This window comes from Thalassophryne amazonica, chromosome 12 (genome assembly GCF_902500255.1).
Source record: "Thalassophryne amazonica chromosome 12, fThaAma1.1, whole genome shotgun sequence".
NCBI lineage: Eukaryota > Metazoa > Chordata > Actinopteri > Batrachoidiformes > Batrachoididae > Thalassophryne > Thalassophryne amazonica.
Window position 1 is genome coordinate 1,258,883 of NC_047114.1, and position 18,625 is coordinate 1,277,507.

At 46.5% G+C, this 18,625-nt stretch overlaps 1 protein-coding gene across 9 annotated transcripts in view; it reads right to left on the minus strand.

The window, feature by feature from the left end:
* The window catches only part of LOC117521482 (supervillin-like), a 207,587-nt gene extending 189,785 nt beyond the window's left edge, over positions 1–17,802 (minus strand). For 4 of the 9 annotated variants that reach the window (XM_034182785.1, XM_034182786.1, XM_034182782.1 and 1 more), the window contains exon 1: positions 17,721–17,802. In XM_034182785.1, coding sequence (XP_034038676.1) covers positions 17,721–17,781 — 61 coding nt within the window. In that variant the 5' untranslated portion in view covers positions 17,782–17,802. The remainder of the gene's footprint in view (positions 1–17,720) is intronic. The other 5 variants (XM_034182790.1, XM_034182787.1, XM_034182783.1 and 2 more) reach the window with 2 other exon arrangements.
* Positions 17,803–18,625: the final 823 nt, after the last annotated feature.

Below are 18,625 nucleotides of genomic sequence, written 5' to 3' on the forward strand. Positions count from 1 at the left end.
TAACCTTAGTGACATGAAATTTGGGGTTCCACAGGGGTCTGTCTTAGGCCCCCTGCTTTTCTCCCTTTATATAGCACCCCTTGAGCACATATTGCAGCGTTTTGGGATTACCTTTCACTGCTATGCAGATGATATTCAGTTATACATGCCAATAACTGCTGGTAATCTCTTTTACATAAAATCCTTAGAAGATTGCCTTGCAGCAGTGAGAAGTTGGATGTCTAGAAACTTCATACTTTTAAACTTTGATAAGACTGAAATGAGGTTCTTGGTCCAGTGAGACATCGGCATCAATTTGACCAGTTAACGCTTAGCCTCGGCTCGTGTGTCATACATCACACTGACAAAGTGAGGAACCTTGGGGTAGTTTTTGGTCCTTCGTTGTCCTTTGACCTCCACATTAGAGATATTACTAGGACTGCTTTCTTCCACCTGTGAAATATAGTGAAGATTCGTCCCATCCTGTCTCTGGCTGATACTGAGACCCTGATCCATGCATTTGTCTCTTCTAGATTGGACTACTGCAATGTTCTATTTTCTGGTTTACCGCAGTCCAGCATTAGGGGTCTCCAATTGGTTCAAAATGCTGCCGCAAGACTGTTGACACGAAGCAGAAAGTTTTCACCACATTACACCCATTTTGGCGTCTCTTCACTGGCTTCCTGTCCCAGTGAGATCAGATTTTAAGGTTCTGCTACTAACCTATAAAATTATTCATGGGCTGGCACCTCCCTACCTAGCTGACCTAATTAAACCTTACGTACCGACCCGGGCTTTACGTTCTCAGGGTGCAGGACTACTTTCTGTCCCTAGGGTGAATCTGTCCTGTGCACCAATAGCATTTCTTGTATATTCGTCCGTGAATTGTTCTGTGAATTGTTCTATAATTTATGTCTGTATCATGGCCCAAGCAGAGGGTCACCCCTTTGAGTCTGGTCTGCTTGAGGTTTCTTCCTCAGAGGGAGTTTTTCCTTACCGCCGTTGCTCTGGGGGTTGGTAAGGTTAGACCTTACCTGTGTGAAGCGCTTTGAGGCAACTCTGTTGTGATTTGGCGCTATATAAAGGAAATAAATTGAAAATTGAAAAAGTTGTCGTTTGGCTTTGAGTAGGATGTTGTGGGTTGATCGGGAAGGGCGGATGGGGGTCACACACACACCACGTTCACTCACGCACTACATACCTTCTGTCTTGCAAGAATGAATTGCTTATATGTGTATTAATGTTCATAAATGGTTCTGCCAGTGTGGCATTTACCATCACTATATATGCAGACAGGAGAAAAAAAAAATACAGTGCCCCCCAAAGGATTGGGCCTCTTGGTATTTCACACATTTTACCATTTCAAATACAAAAAGTAAGTCAGGTTTCTCAATATAAAAAAATTCTAAAATTATCTCCCATAAAATCAAACTCAAAGCAACTCTACAACTTGTTATAAATTCATTAAAAAATATGCAGTCCATCCAGAAAGTTTTCACAGCACTTCACTTTTTTCTACATTTTGTTATGTTACAGCAGTATTCCAAAATTGAGTAAATTTTGTTTTCCCACAAAATTCTACTCACAACACCCCATAATGACAACATAAAGAAAAGTTTTTTTGGTTATTTTATTTTTGCAAATTTATTTAAAAAAAAAACTAATAAATTACACATCCATAAATATTCACAGCCTTTGCTCAATACTTTGTTGATGCATCTTTGGCAGCAATTCCAGCCTCAATTCTTCTTGAATATGATATCACAAATTTGGTGCTTGGGCAGTTTGGTCCATTCCTCTTTGCAGCACCTCTCAAGCTCCATCAGGTTGGATGGGGAGCGTCGGTGCACAGACATTTTCAGATCTCTCCAGAGATGTTCAATCGGATTCAGATCTAGGCTCTGGCTGGACCACTCAAGGACATTCACAGAGTTGTCCTGAAGACACTCCTTTGATATCTTGGCTGTGTGCTTAGGGTCATTGTCCAGCTGAAAGATGAACCGTCGCCCCAGTCTGAGGTCCAGAGCACTCTGGAGCAGGTTTTCATCCAGGATGTCTCTGTACATTGCTGCATTCATCTTTCCCTCAATCCTGACTAGTCTCTCAGTTCCTGCTGCTGAAAAACATCCCCACAGTATGATGCTGCCACCATCATGCTTCACTGTAGGGATGGTGCCTGGTTTCCACCAAACATGACACCAAAGAGTTCAATCTTTGTCTCATCAGAGCAGCGAATTTTGTTTCTCCTGGTCTGAGAGTCCTTCAGGTGCCTTTTGTCAAACTCCAGGTGGGCTGCCATGTGCCTTTTACTAAGGAGTGGCTTCTATCTGGCCACTCTACCATACAGGCCTGATTGGTGGATTGGTGCAGAGATGGTTGTCCTTCTGGAAGGTTCTCCTCTCTCCACAGAGGAATGCTGGAGCTCTGACAGAGTGACCATCAGGTTCTTGGTCACCTCCCTGACTAAGATCCTTGTCCCCCGATCACTCAGTTTAGACGGGCGTCCAGCTCTAGGAAGGGTCCTGGTGGATCTGAACTTCTTCCATTTACAGATGATGGAGGCCACTGTGCTCATTGGGACCTTCAAAGCAGCAGAAATGTTTCTGTGTCCTTCCTCAGATTTGTGTCTCACGACAATCCTGTCTCAGAGGTCTACAGACAAGTCCTTTGACTTCATGCTTGGTTTGTGCTCTGACTGTCAACTGTGGGACCTTATATGTAGACAGGTGTGTGTCTTTCCAAATCATGTCCAATTAACTGAATTTACTCCAGGTGGACTCCAATTAAACTGTAGAAACATCTCAAGGATGATCAGTGGAAACAGGAGACACCCGAGCTCAATTTAGAGCTTCATATCAAAGACTGTGGGGACTTATGTACGTGATTTATTATTATTTTTTTATCTTTAGTAAATTTGCAAAAATAATAATAAAAAACTTTTTTCACATTCTCATTATGGGGTATTGTGTGTAGAATTTTGAGAAAATGAATTTCATTCATTTTGGAATAAGACATTAAAAAACATTTAAAAAGTGAAACTCGAGTAGCGGTTCAATTAAAGCCGAAGGAAAAATGGCCTCAAAAACAGGCTGATGAAACCCGAGACAATTCATAAAATCAGGATCACAGGTGAAATCCAGATCAAAGCCACAGAAAAAAAATGACACATATGATTTAGAGCTCCATGGCAAAGGTTGTGAATACTTATGGACATGTGATTTTTTTTTGTTGTTTGTTTTTTTTTTTTTGTTTGTTTGTTTGTTTGTTTGTTTGTTTTGTTTTATTTTTTAGTTTTAATAAATTTGCAAAAAAACCCAAACCTTTTTCACATTGTCATTATGGGGTGTTGTGTGTATCCATTTTGGAATAAGGCTGTAACATAAGAAAATGTGGAAAAAGTGAAGTGCTGTAAATACGTTCCAGATGCACTGTATTTTTAGTTAATTTATACCAGATTTTGGAGATTTGCTTTGAGTTTGAGTTTAAGGAAGATAATTTTAGAAATTTTTATGATGAGAATCCTGATTTAGTTTTTGTATTTGAAATGGCATAAACAAATTAAAATGTGTGAAATACCAAGAGGCCCAATACTGTTGGAGGGCAGTGTATAACCAACCGGTTGGTTTATGGTTTGGTCATCGTTGGCGGTGTCCTACAGCAGCTTATAGTCAAATGGAGAAATATCTGCACCTGGTGGACATTTACCATTAATGGAGGTACAACAGAGTTTTCACCAAGACTTTGAGTAGAGCATGACAGGAAACACCAGGACCCTAAAGATCTGCCCTTTGTTCTCCTGCAGAGGAATCAGCATCACCAGACTGCTCTGTCTGGCATGTCTCCTTGAGGCCTTCTCTTTATCTCAAAAGCTGAGGACCCAGAGACATGAACGTTACTGCTGAGAACATTCACGTATGTTTTTATTCATTCATTCATTTTTTTTTTTTTTCCTAATTGCAAGTTACGCTAAAGTCCAAAATGTAGACATTCCTCAGCGTGACGAGCACAGCAGCACGTTGTGAAGGTGGATCCAGTGCAGGAGGCAGATTATGTTTCTGCTGCAGATGACTTCAGATCACCACCAGTTTATTTTCAACACCTCTGACTCGATGCCAGGACTGACACTGGAGCAGAGTTCAGGGTTGAAAGTAGGAGAGTTGTGGCTGAGGTGGAGCTCTCCACCAAAATACTTGGACTCAATATAAATCCAATTCCAGCAAATCAAAAGTGACTTTTTACACAAGACCCAACATCATCAAAATGTTTGTTTATGAACATGCAAAACCTAAAATCAGAGTCGTGTTCATTTTACAACTCTTTCACATCCATGCAAACTTTAGTCAGTGGTTCATCCCAGAAGGTAAAAGAAATCCAAAGTAAAGAGATGATGATAAAGATATGTTAGGATACGTTCACATTAACAGCTGAAATTACCCAAATTAGATTGTGTGTGTGTGTGTGTGTGTGTGTGTGTGTGTGTGTGTGTGTGTGTGTGTGTGTGTGTGTGTGTGTGTGTGTGTGTGTGTGTGTGTGTGCGTGTGTGTGTGTTTGTGTGTGTGTGCGTGTGTGTTTGTTTGTGTGTGTGCGTGTGTGTGTGTGTGTGTGTGGTGCTGGTGCACGGTGTCTCATGAGCAAGTAAATTCTCAAATCTATTATTTTTGTATCAGATTTGGACCACTTTAGCTGTGTTCACATTGCAGAATGAAGTGGCTCAAATCAAGATATTTATTTATTTAATTATTTTATGTTCAGGGCCAAATATGTGATTCTTGGTCTGGTTTAGAACATGTTTCTTACAAAAAACAAATAAACAAATGAAAGGCATGAAATTTCAGTTCATGATTTCCAGAAGCCACAGATTGGATCTGTCTTCTTTTGTGTAAACTAGGCATGTGGAGATTAATCGATATGAATTGGCATCTAGATACAAGTGTGTGCAATGCGAGTGCATCGATTCAATCAGTGTGCATCGATTCACTTGATGTGTTGGGAAAGTGTAGGAACACGGACCCACAACAGGGGGCGCAAATGAACGGACAATGGAAGAAGTCAAATAACAATCAATCAATCAACTTTTTTCTTGTATAGCGCCAAATCACAACAAACAGTTGCCCCAAGGCGCTCCAACAACACTTTACTGTTGTGAATAAGCACAACAAACACAACAGATTACAACAATAGACAAAGAAGTCAATTCACAAAATGTGTCACGTGGGCAGGCTCGAAGATAAGAGACGTCTGTCCAAAGCAGAACCGGAACCACACGATTTCCTCCGCCACCGAACCCCGGGAATACTGGAGCCGCCAAGTCCCGAACTCCCAGGTGGCCACTGCCTCCACGTGTCGGATCTGGTACTGCTGGCGAGGAACAAAAACAGTTAAATGTGGGTGCGTTTGCACCCAGAAACCTGTATGGCGGGAAAACCACCTCCACCTCTCGTCGGAAGAATGTCTGCTATTTAATGCACAAAAGTAACAAAGTGTTAATGTCAAAAAGACAACACAGTCGGCTGAGTACTGTACCTCCTAGGTAGAGCGATATCTCGGCAAAGAGGTGGAGATGTCGTCTTGCTGATATACCACTGCTGATCAGATGATTGGTGACAGCTGTCGTAGGCGATAAGTGACAGCTGTCACCCCGGCTGCTCCTGTGAGGCGGCAGCGCCCTCTGGTGCCTGGAGCCCGCACTCCAGACAGGGCGCCCTCTGGTGGTGGTGGGCCAGCAGTACCTCCTCTTCAGCGGCCCACACAACAGGACCCCCCCCTCAACGGGCGCCTCCTGGCGCCCGACCAGGCTTGTCCGGGTGGCGGCGGTAGAAATCGGCCAGGAGGGCCGGGTCCAGGATGAAGCTCCTCTTCACCCAGGAGCGTTCTTCGGGTCCGTACCCCTCCCAGTCCACCAAATACTGGAAGCCCCGGCCCATCCTACAGACATCCAAGAGCCGGCGCACAGTCCAAGCCGGCTCGCCATCGATGATCCGGGCAGGAGGAGGTGCCGGACCCGGAGCACAGAGGGGTGAGGTGTGATGCAGCTTTATCCGGGACACATGGAAAACAGGATGGATCCGCAGTGAGGCCGGAAGCTGAAGCCTCACTGCGGCTGGACTGATGACCTTAAGGATTTTGAAGGGACCGATGTAACGGTGCTGTAGTTTGGGGGAGTCCACTTTCAGGGGAATGTCCTTTGTGGACAACCACACCTCCTGCCCTGGCCGATACGCAGGGGCCGGGGTCCGCCGACGGTCTGCATGGGCTTTTGCCCTCGTCCGGGGCTTTAGCAAAGCAGAACGGGCGGCACGCCACACCCGACGGCACTTCCGCAGGTGGGCCTGGACCGAGGGCACACCGACCTCTCCCTCAACCACCGGAAACAACGGGGGCTGATACCCCAGACACACCTCAAAAGGGGAGAGGCCGGTGGCTGAAGACACCTGGCTGTTATGGGCATACTCGATCCAGGCCAAATGGGTACTCCAGGCCGCCGGGTGCGCGGCCGTCACGCAGCGCAGGGCCTGTTCCACCTCCTGATTGACCCGTTCTGCTTGCCCGTTGGTCTGAGGATGATACCCGGACGAGAGACTCACCGTGGCCCCCAGTTCCCGGCAGAAGCTCCTCCAGACTTGCGAGGAGAACTGGGGACCGCGATCGGAGACGATGTCTGTTGGAATCCCATGCAGCCGGACGACGTGGTGGACCAGGAGGTCCGCTGTCTCCTGGGCAGTCGGGAGCTTCGGGAGGGCCACGAAGTGGGCCGCCTTGGAGAATCGGTCCACTATCGTGAGGATGGTGGTGTTGCCCTGGGACGGCAGGAGGCCCGTGACAAAATCCAGGCCGATGTGGGACCAGGGGCGATGAGGCACAGGCAGCGGCTGGAGCAGTCCCGATGCCCTGCGGTGGTCAGCCTTGCCCCTGGCGCAGGTGGTGCAGGCCTGGATATAATCCCGGACGTCGGCCTCCAGGGACGCCCACCAGAAGCGCTGCCGGACAACTGCCACGGTCCTACGCACCCCTGGATGACAGGAGAACTTGGAGCCGTGACAGAAGTCCAGGACTGCAGCCCTGGCCTCTGGTGGGACGTAAAGTTTGTTCTTAGGCCCAGTTCCGGGATCCGGGCTCCGTGCCAGGGCCTCCCGGACGGTTTTCTCTACGTCCCAGGTGAGGGTGGCCACGATAGCGGACTCCGGGATGATAGGTTCCGGTGGATCCGACAACTCCGTTTTGACTTCGTCTTCATGCACCCGGGACAAGACATCCGATCTCTGGTTTTTGGTCCCGGGGCGGTAGGTGATCCGGAAGTCAAAACAGCCGAAGAACAGTGACCAGCGGGCTTGCCTGGGGTTCAGCCGCTTGGCGGTCCTGATATACTCCAGGTTCCAGTGGTCAGTGAAAACCGTGAATGGCACAGACGTTCCCTCCAACAGATGTCTCCACTCTTCAAGAGCCTCTTTCACCGCAAGGAGTTCTCGATTGCCGACGTCATAGTTCCGTTCAGCCGGGGTCAACATGCGTGAAAAGTAGGCACACGGGTGAAGTACCTTATCGGTCTCTCCGCTCTGGGACAGCACGGCTCCTATCCCTGAGTCAGAGGCGTCCACTTCAACCATGAACTGGCGGCTAGGGTCGGGCTGCACCAAAACTGGCGCAGTAGAGAACCGTCGTTTCAACTCCTTGAACGCGGCTTCGCACCGATCCGACCAGGTGAAGGGGACTTTTGGAGAGGTCAGGGCTGTCAGGGGGCTAACTACCTGACTGTAGCCCTTAATGAACCTCCTATAGAAATTAGCGAAGCCGAGGAACTGTTGCAGCTTCCTATGGCTTGTTGGTTGGGGCCAATCTCTCACCGCCGCAACCTTGGCCGGATCAGGGGTGACGGAGTTAGAGGAGATGATAAACCCCAGGAAGGACAAAGACGTGCGGTGAAACTTGCACTTCTCGCCCTTCACAAACAGTCGGTTCTCTAACAACCGCTGCAGGACCTGACGTACATGCTGGACATGGGTCTCAGGATCCAGAGAAAAGATGAGAATATCGTCCAGATATACGAAGATGAATTGGTGCAGGAAGTCCCACAAGACGTCGTTAACCAAGGCTTGGAACGTCGCGGGGGCGTTGGTGAGGCCGAACGGCATGACCAGGTACTCAAAGTGACCTAATGGGGTGTTAAATGCCGTCTTCCATTCGTCTCCCTTCCGGATCCGAACCAGGTGATACGCATTTCTAAGATCCAGCTTAGTAAAGATTTTGGCTCCATGCAGGGGGGTGAACACGGAATCTAACAATGGCAACGGGTATCGGTTGCGAACCGTAATCTCATTCAGCCCCCTGTAATCAATACATGGACGAAGTCCGCCATCTTTCTTGCCCACAAAAAAGAAACCTGCCCCCATCGGGGAGGTGGAGTTCCGGATCAGCCCGGCAGCTAATGAGTCCCGGATGTAGGTCTCCATTGATTCGCGCTCAGGTCGTGAGAGGTTGTACAGCCTGCTGGACGGGAACTCAGCGCCTGGAACCAAATCAATGGCACAATCGTACGGACGGTGCGGGGGAAGGGTGAGTGCCAGATCCTTACTGAAGACGTCAGCAAGATCGTGGTACTCAACCGGCGCTGCCGTCAGATTGGGAGGGACTTTGACCTCCTCCTTAGCCTGTGAACCGGGAGGAACCGAGTATCCTAAACACCCCCGATGGCAGGTTTCGCTCCACTGAACCACCACCCCAGACGGCCAATCAATCCGGGGATTGTGCTTCAACATCCATGGGATGCCCAAAATCACGCGGGAGGTAGAAGGAGTTACAAAAAACTCAATCTCCTCCCGGTGGTTTCCAGACACCACCAGAGTTACTGGTTGTGTCTTGTGTGTGAGTAAAGGGAGGAGGGTGCCATCTAGTGCCCGCACCTGCAACGGCGACGGAAGCGCCACCAGAGGGAGCCCTACCTCCCTTGCCCATCTGCTGTCTAGCAGATTCCCTTCTGACCCCGTGTCCACCAGTGCTCGGGCTTGAAGGGTTAAATCCCCACTCAGGATTGTGACTGGGAGTCGTGTGGCAATTTGTGTGTGTCTCACTTGAATGTTTTGACCCCCCCTTAGCCCAGTCTCTAAGGGCGAGTGTTGTCGTTTTGGCCGTTTGGGGCAGTTTCTCTGTGTGTGCTCAGTTGAGCTGCAGAGAAAACACTCTCCACGGATCAGCCTCCCCATTTTGGCCCTGTGCGTTTCCCTAACAATGTCAGCAGGGGGAGCTGTTGCCCCACAAAGCGCTGCGGCTGTGGAGCGTGGGGAGGGCGGCCCCTTTTCGAACCCGGAAGGGAGAGGGGCGGCGCGTATCCGGTCACGTCCTTCGCCTCGCTCCCGACGGCGTTCCTCCAACCGATTGTCTAACCGTATAACGAGATCGATAAGCCCATCGATAAGCCCATCTAAATCCCGCGGTTCCTCCTTAGCTACCAGCTGCTCCTTCAGAACCAACGACAGTCCGTTTATGAAGGCGGCGCGGAGCACAACGTTATTCCAGCCAGACCTCGCAGCCGCGATGCGGAAGTTGACTGCATAAGCGGCTGCGCTCTCGCGTCCCTGTCTCATTGACAGCAGCACGGTTGAAGCGGTCTCTCCTCTGTTAGGGTGATCAAACACTGTTCTGAACTCCCCCACAAACCCAGTGTATGCTGATAACAACCGTGAGTTCTGTTCCCAGAGCGCCGTAGCCCAGGCGCGTGCTTTACCCCGAAGCAGAGCAATCACATAAGCTATTTTACTAGCATCTGACGCGTACATGACGGGACGTCGTGCGAAGACGATCGAACACTGCATAAGAAAATCCGCGCACGTCTCCACACAACCTCCGTACGGCTCAGGAGGGCTTATGTATGCTTCAGGGGATGGTGGGAGGGGCTGTTGAACCACCACTGGAACATTTATATCCTGCACAGGGTCGGCAGGAGGATGAGCTGCAGCAGCGCCCTGAGCGCTCGCCGCCATCTGTGCGGAGAGAGCCTCCACCCTGCGGTTCAGGAGGATGTTTTGCTCAGTCATTTGATCCAACCGAGCCGTAAAGGCGGTGAGAATGTGCTGCAGCTCACCAATCACGTCTCCTGCAGACGCCTGCGCTCCCTGCTCTCCCATTGGTCGTTCAACAGCCGGGTGACGCCCCTCGGAGTCCATGACCCTGGCCGAGATATCCTGTTGGGAAAGTGTAGGAACACGGACCCACAACAGGGGGCGCAAATGAACGGACAATGGAAGAAGTCAAATAACAACACTTTACTGTTGTGAATAAGCACAACAAACACAACAGATTACAACAATAGACAAAGAATTCAATTCACAAAATGTGTCACGTGGGCAGGCTCAAAGATAAGAGACGTCTGTCCAAAGCAGAACCGGAACCACACGATTTCCTCCGCCACCGAACCCCGGGAATACTGGAGCCGCCAAGTCCCGAACTCCCAGGTGGCCACTGCCTCCGCGTGTCGGATCTGGTACTGCTGGCGAGGAACAAAAACAGTTAAATGTGGGTGTGTTTGCACCCAGCAACCCGTATGGCGGGAAAACCACCTCCACCTCTCGTCAGAAGAATGTCTGCTATTTAATGCACAAAGGTAACAAAGTGTTAATGTCAAAAAGACAACACAGTCGGCTGAGTACTGTACCTCCTAGGTAGAGCGATATCTCGGCAAAGAGGTGGAGATGTCGTCTTGCTGATATACCACTGCTGATCAGATGATTGGTGACAGCTGTCGTAGGCGATAAGTGACAGCTGTCACCCCGGCTGCTCCTGTGAGGCGGCAGCGCCCTCTGGTGCCTGGAGCCCGCACTCCAGACAGGGCGCCCTCTGGTGGTGGTGGGCCAGCAGTACCTCCTCTTCAGCGGCCCACACAACATGATGGGTGAAATTGTGTTGCATCGCTTGCTGCCTGCTTGCATAGATTTTTTTTCCGAAGCACATTGAATGCACCATGGACCGAAGCCAGAAAGCACATTTCTACCACAACAAACATGATGGTATCAACAGCCTTTTTGCTTATCGATTCCCTTATCAGTTCTTCAGTTTGGGACACCAGAGTGGCCGTTGTTTCTGAGGGTGTTTATTGGGAAAATGATCATTTCTCTACAACTGCAGCAAGTATGCTTGAAGCAACGAAGCAGCACTTCGACCCGCTGTTCACTGGTTCTTTGCTTCGCTGGTTTTCAGAAGCGGCAAGTCCGCAATTTTTTCATTAACCCCTTTTTAAAGCCGTTTAAAGATGCCAATCACGATTCACCTTTGTGTTGATTAAAGTCAAGAACTGGGATTCTTGTCTTGTTGTGGGCAAGAAACAAGAATCGTCCTCCGTTCCACACCGGAGTTTTACACGATGGTTCTCTGGCGTGAGCACCAGCCAGTGTGTAACCTGAAGTTGGTAAAAGAAATAATAATAATAATAATAATAATAACGTTGTTGTGCATTCAGCTGCTCCCGTTTTGTTCTGGGTCGCCACAGCAGATAGATCCACATTGGTACTTGGCACAAGATGTCACTGGTGTTCCAAAGAGGTCTCCATCCAAGTACTAACCAGATGCCGCTCTGCTTAGCTTCTGAGATCTGATGGGATCAGACTGACACAGAGCAGACCGGCTGCAATAATAACAACAACAACAACACTAATAATAATATCCTCTGTTTTGTGGGACTAAGTGTGCAGCTCCAAAGAGCTGCACAGATTTTGGTCAGAATTAATAACTTCAGAGTGAATCACCGTTTTAAATCAAATGACACCTCTTTCCAAACGTTACAATACAAACAACAGAACTACAACCGACCAAAACCAGGGTTTTTTTTTTTTCCATAAATGAGACGTCCTGTATTCTTTATGAATTACATCCTGACGTACAGCCAGCTGAGCTCAGCTCAGAGTCTACGGAGTTACATTTGTGTCATTAATATCTGAAAGGAAACGTTCTTAACAAAAACAACAGAATGTTTATTTTTATTTGTCCAGAGATCAAAGATTCAATTCAATTCAATTTTTTTTTATATAGCGCCAAATCACAACAAACAGTTGCCCCAAGGCGCTTTATATTGTAAGGCAAAGGCCATACTATAATTATGTAAAACCCCAACGGTCAAAACGACCCCCTGTGAGCAAGCACTTGGTGACAGTGGGAAGGAAAAACTCCCTTTTAACAGGAAGAAACCTCCAGCAGAACCAGGCTCAGGGAGGGGCAGTCTTCTGCTGGGACTGGTTGGGGCTGAGGGAGAGAACCAGGAAAAAGACATGCTGTGGAGGGGAGCAGAGATCGATCACTAATGATTAAATGCAGAGTGGTGCATACAGAGCAAAAAGAGAAAGAAACACTCAGTGCATCATGGGAACCCCCCAGCAGTCTAAGTCTATAGCAGCATAACTAAGGGATGGTTCAGGGTCACCTGATCCAGCCCTAACTATAAGCTTTAGCAAAAAGGAAAGTTTTAAGCCTAATCTTAAAAGTAGAGAGGGTGTCTGTCTCCCTGATCTGAATTGGGAGCTGGTTCCACAGGAGAGGAGCCTGAAAGCTGAAGGCTCTGCCTCCCATTCTACTCTTACAAACCCTAGGAACTACAAGTAAGCCTGCAGTCTGAGAGCGAAGCGCTCTATTGGGGTGATATGGTACTATGAGGTCCCTAAGATAAGAAGGGACCTGATTATTCAAAACCTTATAAGTAAGAAGAAGAATTTTAAATTCTATTCTAGAATTAACAGGAAGCCAATGAAGAGAGGCCAACACGGGTGAGATATGCTCTCTCCTTCTAGTCCCCGTCAGTACTCTAGCTGCAGCATTTTGAATTAACTGAAGGCTTTTCAGGGAACTTTTAGGACAACCTGATAATAATGAATTACAATAGTCCAGCCTAGAGGAAATAAATGCATGAATTAGTTTTTCAGCATCACTCTGAGACAAGACCTTTCTAATTTTAGAGATATTGCGCAAATGCAAAAAAGCAGTCCTACATATTTGTTTAATATGCGCTTTGAATGACATATCCTGATCAAAAATGACTCCAGGATTTCTCACAGTATTACTAGAGGTCAGGGTAATGCCATCCAGAGTAAGGATCTGATTAGACACCATGTTTCTAAGATTTGTGGGGCCAAGTACAATAACTTCAGTTTTATCTGAGTTTAAAAGCAGGAAATTAGAGGTCATCCATGTCTTTATGTCTGTAAGACAATCCTGCAGTTTAGCTAATTGGTGTGTGTCCTCTGGCTTCATGGATAGATAAAGCTGGGTATCATCTGCGTAACAATGAAAATTTAAGTAATGCCGTCTAATAATACTGCCTAAGGGAAGCATGTATAAAGTGAATAAAATTGGTCCTAGCACAGAACCTTGTGGAACTCCATAATTAACCTTAGTCTGTGAAGAAGATTCCCCATTTACATGAACAAATTGTAATCTATTAGATAAATATGATTCAAACCACCGCAGTGCAGTGCCTTTAATACCTATGGCATGCTCTAATCTCTGTAATAAAATTTTATGGTCAACAGTATCAAAAGCAGCACTGAGGTCTAACAGAACAAGCACAGAGATGAGTCCACTGTCTGAGGCCATAAGAAGATCATTTGTAACCTTCACTAATGCTGTTTCTGTACTATGATGACCAGTGACCAGAGAAAGATCCAGTGACCAATTTCATATTTATTTACTTTAAGACTCAATAAAATGTTGTTGACATAGAAAACCTGTAAAGCCGACTTTTAGTACACAGAAAATTCAAAGGAGGTATTGATAAGGGAATTGATAAGGAATTGGATTGATAAGCAGAATCAATAATGGCATTGATATTGATAACATCTTATCAATACCCATCCCTAATCGTATTGCACCAAATCACGTTGAATCGGGAACAGGGGCGAATTGTAGCGCATTGTCAGTACTTTCATGTGTCACTATACAGTATGTATCGTATCGCTGGTAGCGTATCGAGGTGCGTATCGAATTGTTGTCAGTGACAAGATTCACGATTCGTGTAAACGTTTTTCTGTTCCACTCCACCATGAAGCAGTGTCACTTGTCGTACAACAGACAAAAGTTTCACGATGCACATTTCCTCCAGTCACAGCCACAGGAGCCTGTAACTGCATCAGAGTTGTCTAGGTGTCTTGGTGGCTTCCCTCACTAGTCGCCTTCTTGCACACCCAGTTTTTGACAACTGCCTCCTCCAGGCAGACTTACTACACAGTACCACATGGTGTGTATGTCCTAATGATTGATGGAAATGAAGTCCAAGAACATATTCAGTGACCTGCAAACGTTCATGTATCCATCCAGTGATTCATCTAAAGGAAACTGGCTGTAAAATAAAAATAAAGAAATAAAACTGAAAACCTCAGCGACCTTCCTGGGAAAGATTAAGTACTTGCACTATGTTCACATTTACACAGGTCAGGAGTGAAGGTCCACCTGTGGCCATCTGTGGGTTTGAATATTGGTGGAAAGCCCCGTGTGGACTCTTTTGGAAACGACTGTCGGTTGTCAAGAAACAGAAGCAGCGTCTGTCGGTGCCAGAGAGCAGCTTATGCTGCCGACAGTCCCGGCGTGGCCGTGCACGCCAGACGGACAGACTATAAATACTCAGAGGTGCAACTAGATACTCAGAGTAAACTGGCCCTGTCACGCACGAGAAAAAGGAGATGTTGGGAAATGGTTGATGACATCACTGCCTCAGCAGGCAAATGTGACCTTTGTAGAGTCAAACAAACAAATTAAATTAAGAATTTATCTGCACCAGACCCAATGGCTGAACACAAAATAATAATCAAAAATAAATAAATAAAATTATGAACAACCACCATTCAGGTTTCTGTGAAAATGATGTCTACTGTATTATCAATTAACCCGGACAGTGATCAATAAATTCATCATTTAGTTCATTAAATGTCACATAATAATAATAATAATAATAATAATAATAATAATAATAATGATGATGATGATGATAGTAAATTGCACTTTAAGTCGAAAATTTACAAAGTGCTCCACATAATAAAATATGAAGACACACCAATTAAACAAAATTCTGCATCCAAAAGAACATTTCAAATTTAAATATCAAGTTCAAATAAAACATACAGACAATATAATTAAAACAAGATCAAACCAAAAAGCTGATAAACAACTGAAAAATAAAATGTTTTACGATTAGTCTTAAATTCTTTTTTGCTTGTTTTCCTTTCTTTCTTTCTTTCTTTCTTTCTTTCTTTCTTTCTTTCTTTCTTTCTTTCTTTCTTTTTTTGGGTGGGGGGGCAAAAACCAAGCTAAAAATTTAAAAAGCAGAGTGAAGCAGCAAAGATACAGACTGATAACTCTGTGTGTGTGAATAATCAGGTATTAAAGAGAGTCTACGACTCCCCCAGGACAGGAAGCCGGTCTGTCACAGGTTACGTCCCAAGGCCAAGACCGACCCCCAGTTACAGCTGGGTGGACTGGGACAGCGCAGTTCAAGTGTCTTGTCCAAGGACACAGACAGATAGCTTTGTCCCCCGTCTTTTGGGTTGCAGTAAATTCTGTTGACTTTCCTGGTACCAGACCACCAGGTCTGTTAACAGTACTAGTACCAGGGAACAGACCAGGTACCAGGTAGCTCAGCTGTTGTATTTGTAATCATAAGGTGCAGCTTCATTTCTGTGTCCTGATGTGCTGTTGATGATTACGGTGCCTTTGTGGTTCCAGCTGTTGCCTCACAGTGAGAAGGTCCAAGGATCTAATCCGAGCTGGTCCTTTCTGTGTGGGGTTTTCCTGTTCTCCCCGTGTCTGCGTGGGTTACTGTGGCAGGTTGGTTGAACAGGCGACTCTAAATTGACTGTAGGTGAGAATGCATTTGTCTGTCCATATGGGACAGACTGGTCTCCTGTTCAGGGTGAACCACACTCCTTGTCCACTGGGGAAGGCTTCACCCCAGGAGTGAGGAAACTTTCCAGAACCTTTCAATTTTCATTTTCAATTTATTTTCATTTATATAGTGCCAAATCACAACAGAGTTGCCTCAAAGTGCTTCACACAGGTAAGGTCTAACCTTACCAACCCCCAGAGCAACAGTGGTAAGAAAAACTCCCTCTGAGGAAGAAACCTCAAGCAGACCAGACTCAAAGGGGTGACCCTCTGCTTGGGCCATGATACAGACATAAATTACAGAACAATTCACAGAACAATTCACGGACGAATATACAAGAAATGCTATTGGTGCACAGGACAGGAGGATCACCAACACGAATACAACTCCCATCTCTGGATGGAGCTGCACCTTAAACAGAGAAAAAACAGAATCAGGCATCAGAAAGACAAAAAATACTGTATAATTTGTCAGCATTAAACAACAAGAAAAACAGAGAAATACTAAGGTGATCGCCGGCCACTAGCCCTAAACTTCACTCACAGACCCAGAATTTATGTAAAGTTGAGGCGGCAGCCCGCTCCAATTACTAATAAATGAATTAAAAGAGTAAAACGCGTAAAACAAAACTGTACCAGTATGCTGCCATATGAAAATAAGTGCGTCTTAAGTCTGGACTTGAAAGTCTCCACAGAATCTGACTGTTTTATTGATGCAGGGAGATCATTCCACAGAACAGGGGCATGATAAGAGAAAGCTCTGTGACCCGCAGACTTCTTATTCACCTTAGGGACACAAAGTAGTCCTGCACCCTGAGAACGTAAAGCCCGGGGCGGTACGTAAGGTTTAATTAGGTCAGCTAGGTAGGGAGGTGCCAGTCCATGAATAATTTTATAGGTTAGTAGCAGAACCTTAAAATCTGATCTCACTGGAACAGGAAGCCAGTGAAGAGACGCCAAAATGGGTGTAATGTGGTCGAACTTTCTGCTTCGTGTCAGAAGTCTGGCTGCAGCATTTTGAACCAATTGGAGACCCCTAATGCTGGACTGCGGTAAACCAGAAAATAGAACATTGCAGTAGTCCAATCTAGAAGAGACAAACGCATGGATCAGGGTCTCAGTATCAGCCAGAGACAGGATGGGACGAATCTTCACTATATTTCACAGGTGGAAGAAAGCAGTCCTAGTAATATCTCTAATGTGGAGGTCAAAGGACAACGAAGGATCAAAAACTACCCCAAGGTTCCTCACTTTGTCAGTGTGATGTATGACACACGAGCCGAGGCTAAGCGTTAACTGGTCAAATTGATGCCGATGTCTCACTGGACCAAGAACCTCATTTCAGTCTTATCAAAGTTTAAAAGTATGAAGTTTCTAGACATCCAACTTCTCACTGCTGCAAGGCAATCTTCTAAGGATTTTATGTAAAAGAGATTACCAGCAGTTATTGGCATGTATAACTGAATATCATCTGCATAGCAGTGAAAGGTAATCCCAAAACGCTGCAATATGTGCTCAAGGGGTGCTATATAAAGGGAGAAAAGCAGGGGGCCTAAGACAGACCCCTGTGGAACCCCAAATTTCATGTCACTAAGGTTAGAGGTAGTGTTACTGTACAAAACACAGTGAGAACGACTGGTCAAGTATGATGTCAGCCATGCAAGGGCACTCCCAGTAATCCCAAAATGATTTTCCAGCCTATCAAGTAGAAATTCTATCAGGAAGGGCCGAGAAAAGCAGGGGGTCTAAGACAGACCCCTGTGGAACCCCTTTCTATGAACTAGTCCAACAAAGAAACACATTTAAGGAACTAAACAGGAGACTACACCTCCACACAACCAGGAACTATGTCTACTTCCTGTCAGCAGGTCCAGCTTCTCCACAGGCCTTACCTTGGCCGCAGTGATCCACATGGTCTTCATGGTAACTAGAGATCCAGGGGTTTCGAAACATGTTTAGCAGAAGAACAGTTCAATGCCCCTCAGTGACGCTGGTCACAGTGGTGGTGGACAGCGAGTGTGGCAGAGGCAGAGACGAGGACCACTACCAGGAGACGGATGGCCAAGGATGGAGGTGAGGACACGGGCACCAATGCACACAAACTGAGAGACACTACGCTGGTCTCCTCACACGGCCACAGCCGGGCGATGACCCCATTTACACAACCGACACTCGTCCAGAGAGAGAGAGAGAGAGCGCGCTAGCGAGCGCACAGCAGGGCGCTAAAGCAGCTCAGCAGCCTAATCAGATTACAGGCAGAAATTAGCCTTGATGATAAAAACACTGGGACAGGATTGGACCATGCTGCCAGAAGGACTAAAGAGGAGTGGGAGGGGTCCAGGGATCTGGGAGTCAGGTGGCAACTGAGCATTAAAACACACACACACACACACACACAAACACACTGGACACTGGACTAGAAGGAGAGAGCATATCTCACCCATCTCTTCATTGGCTTCCTGTTAATTCTAGAATAGAATTTAAAATTCTTCTTCTTACTTATAAGGTTTTGAATAATCAGGTCCCATCTTATCTTAGGGACCTCGTAGTACCATATCACCCCAATAGAGCGCTTCGCTCTCAGACTGCAGGCTTACTTGTAGTTCCTAGGGTTTGTAAGAGTAGAATGGGAGGCAGAGCCTTCAGCTTTCAGGCTCCTCTCCTGTGGAACCAGCTCCCAATTCAGATCAGGGAGACAGACACCCTCTCTACTTTTAAGATTAGGCTTAAAACTTTCCTTTTTGCTAAAGCTTATAGTTAGGGCTGGATCAGGTGACCCTGAACCATCCCTTAGTTA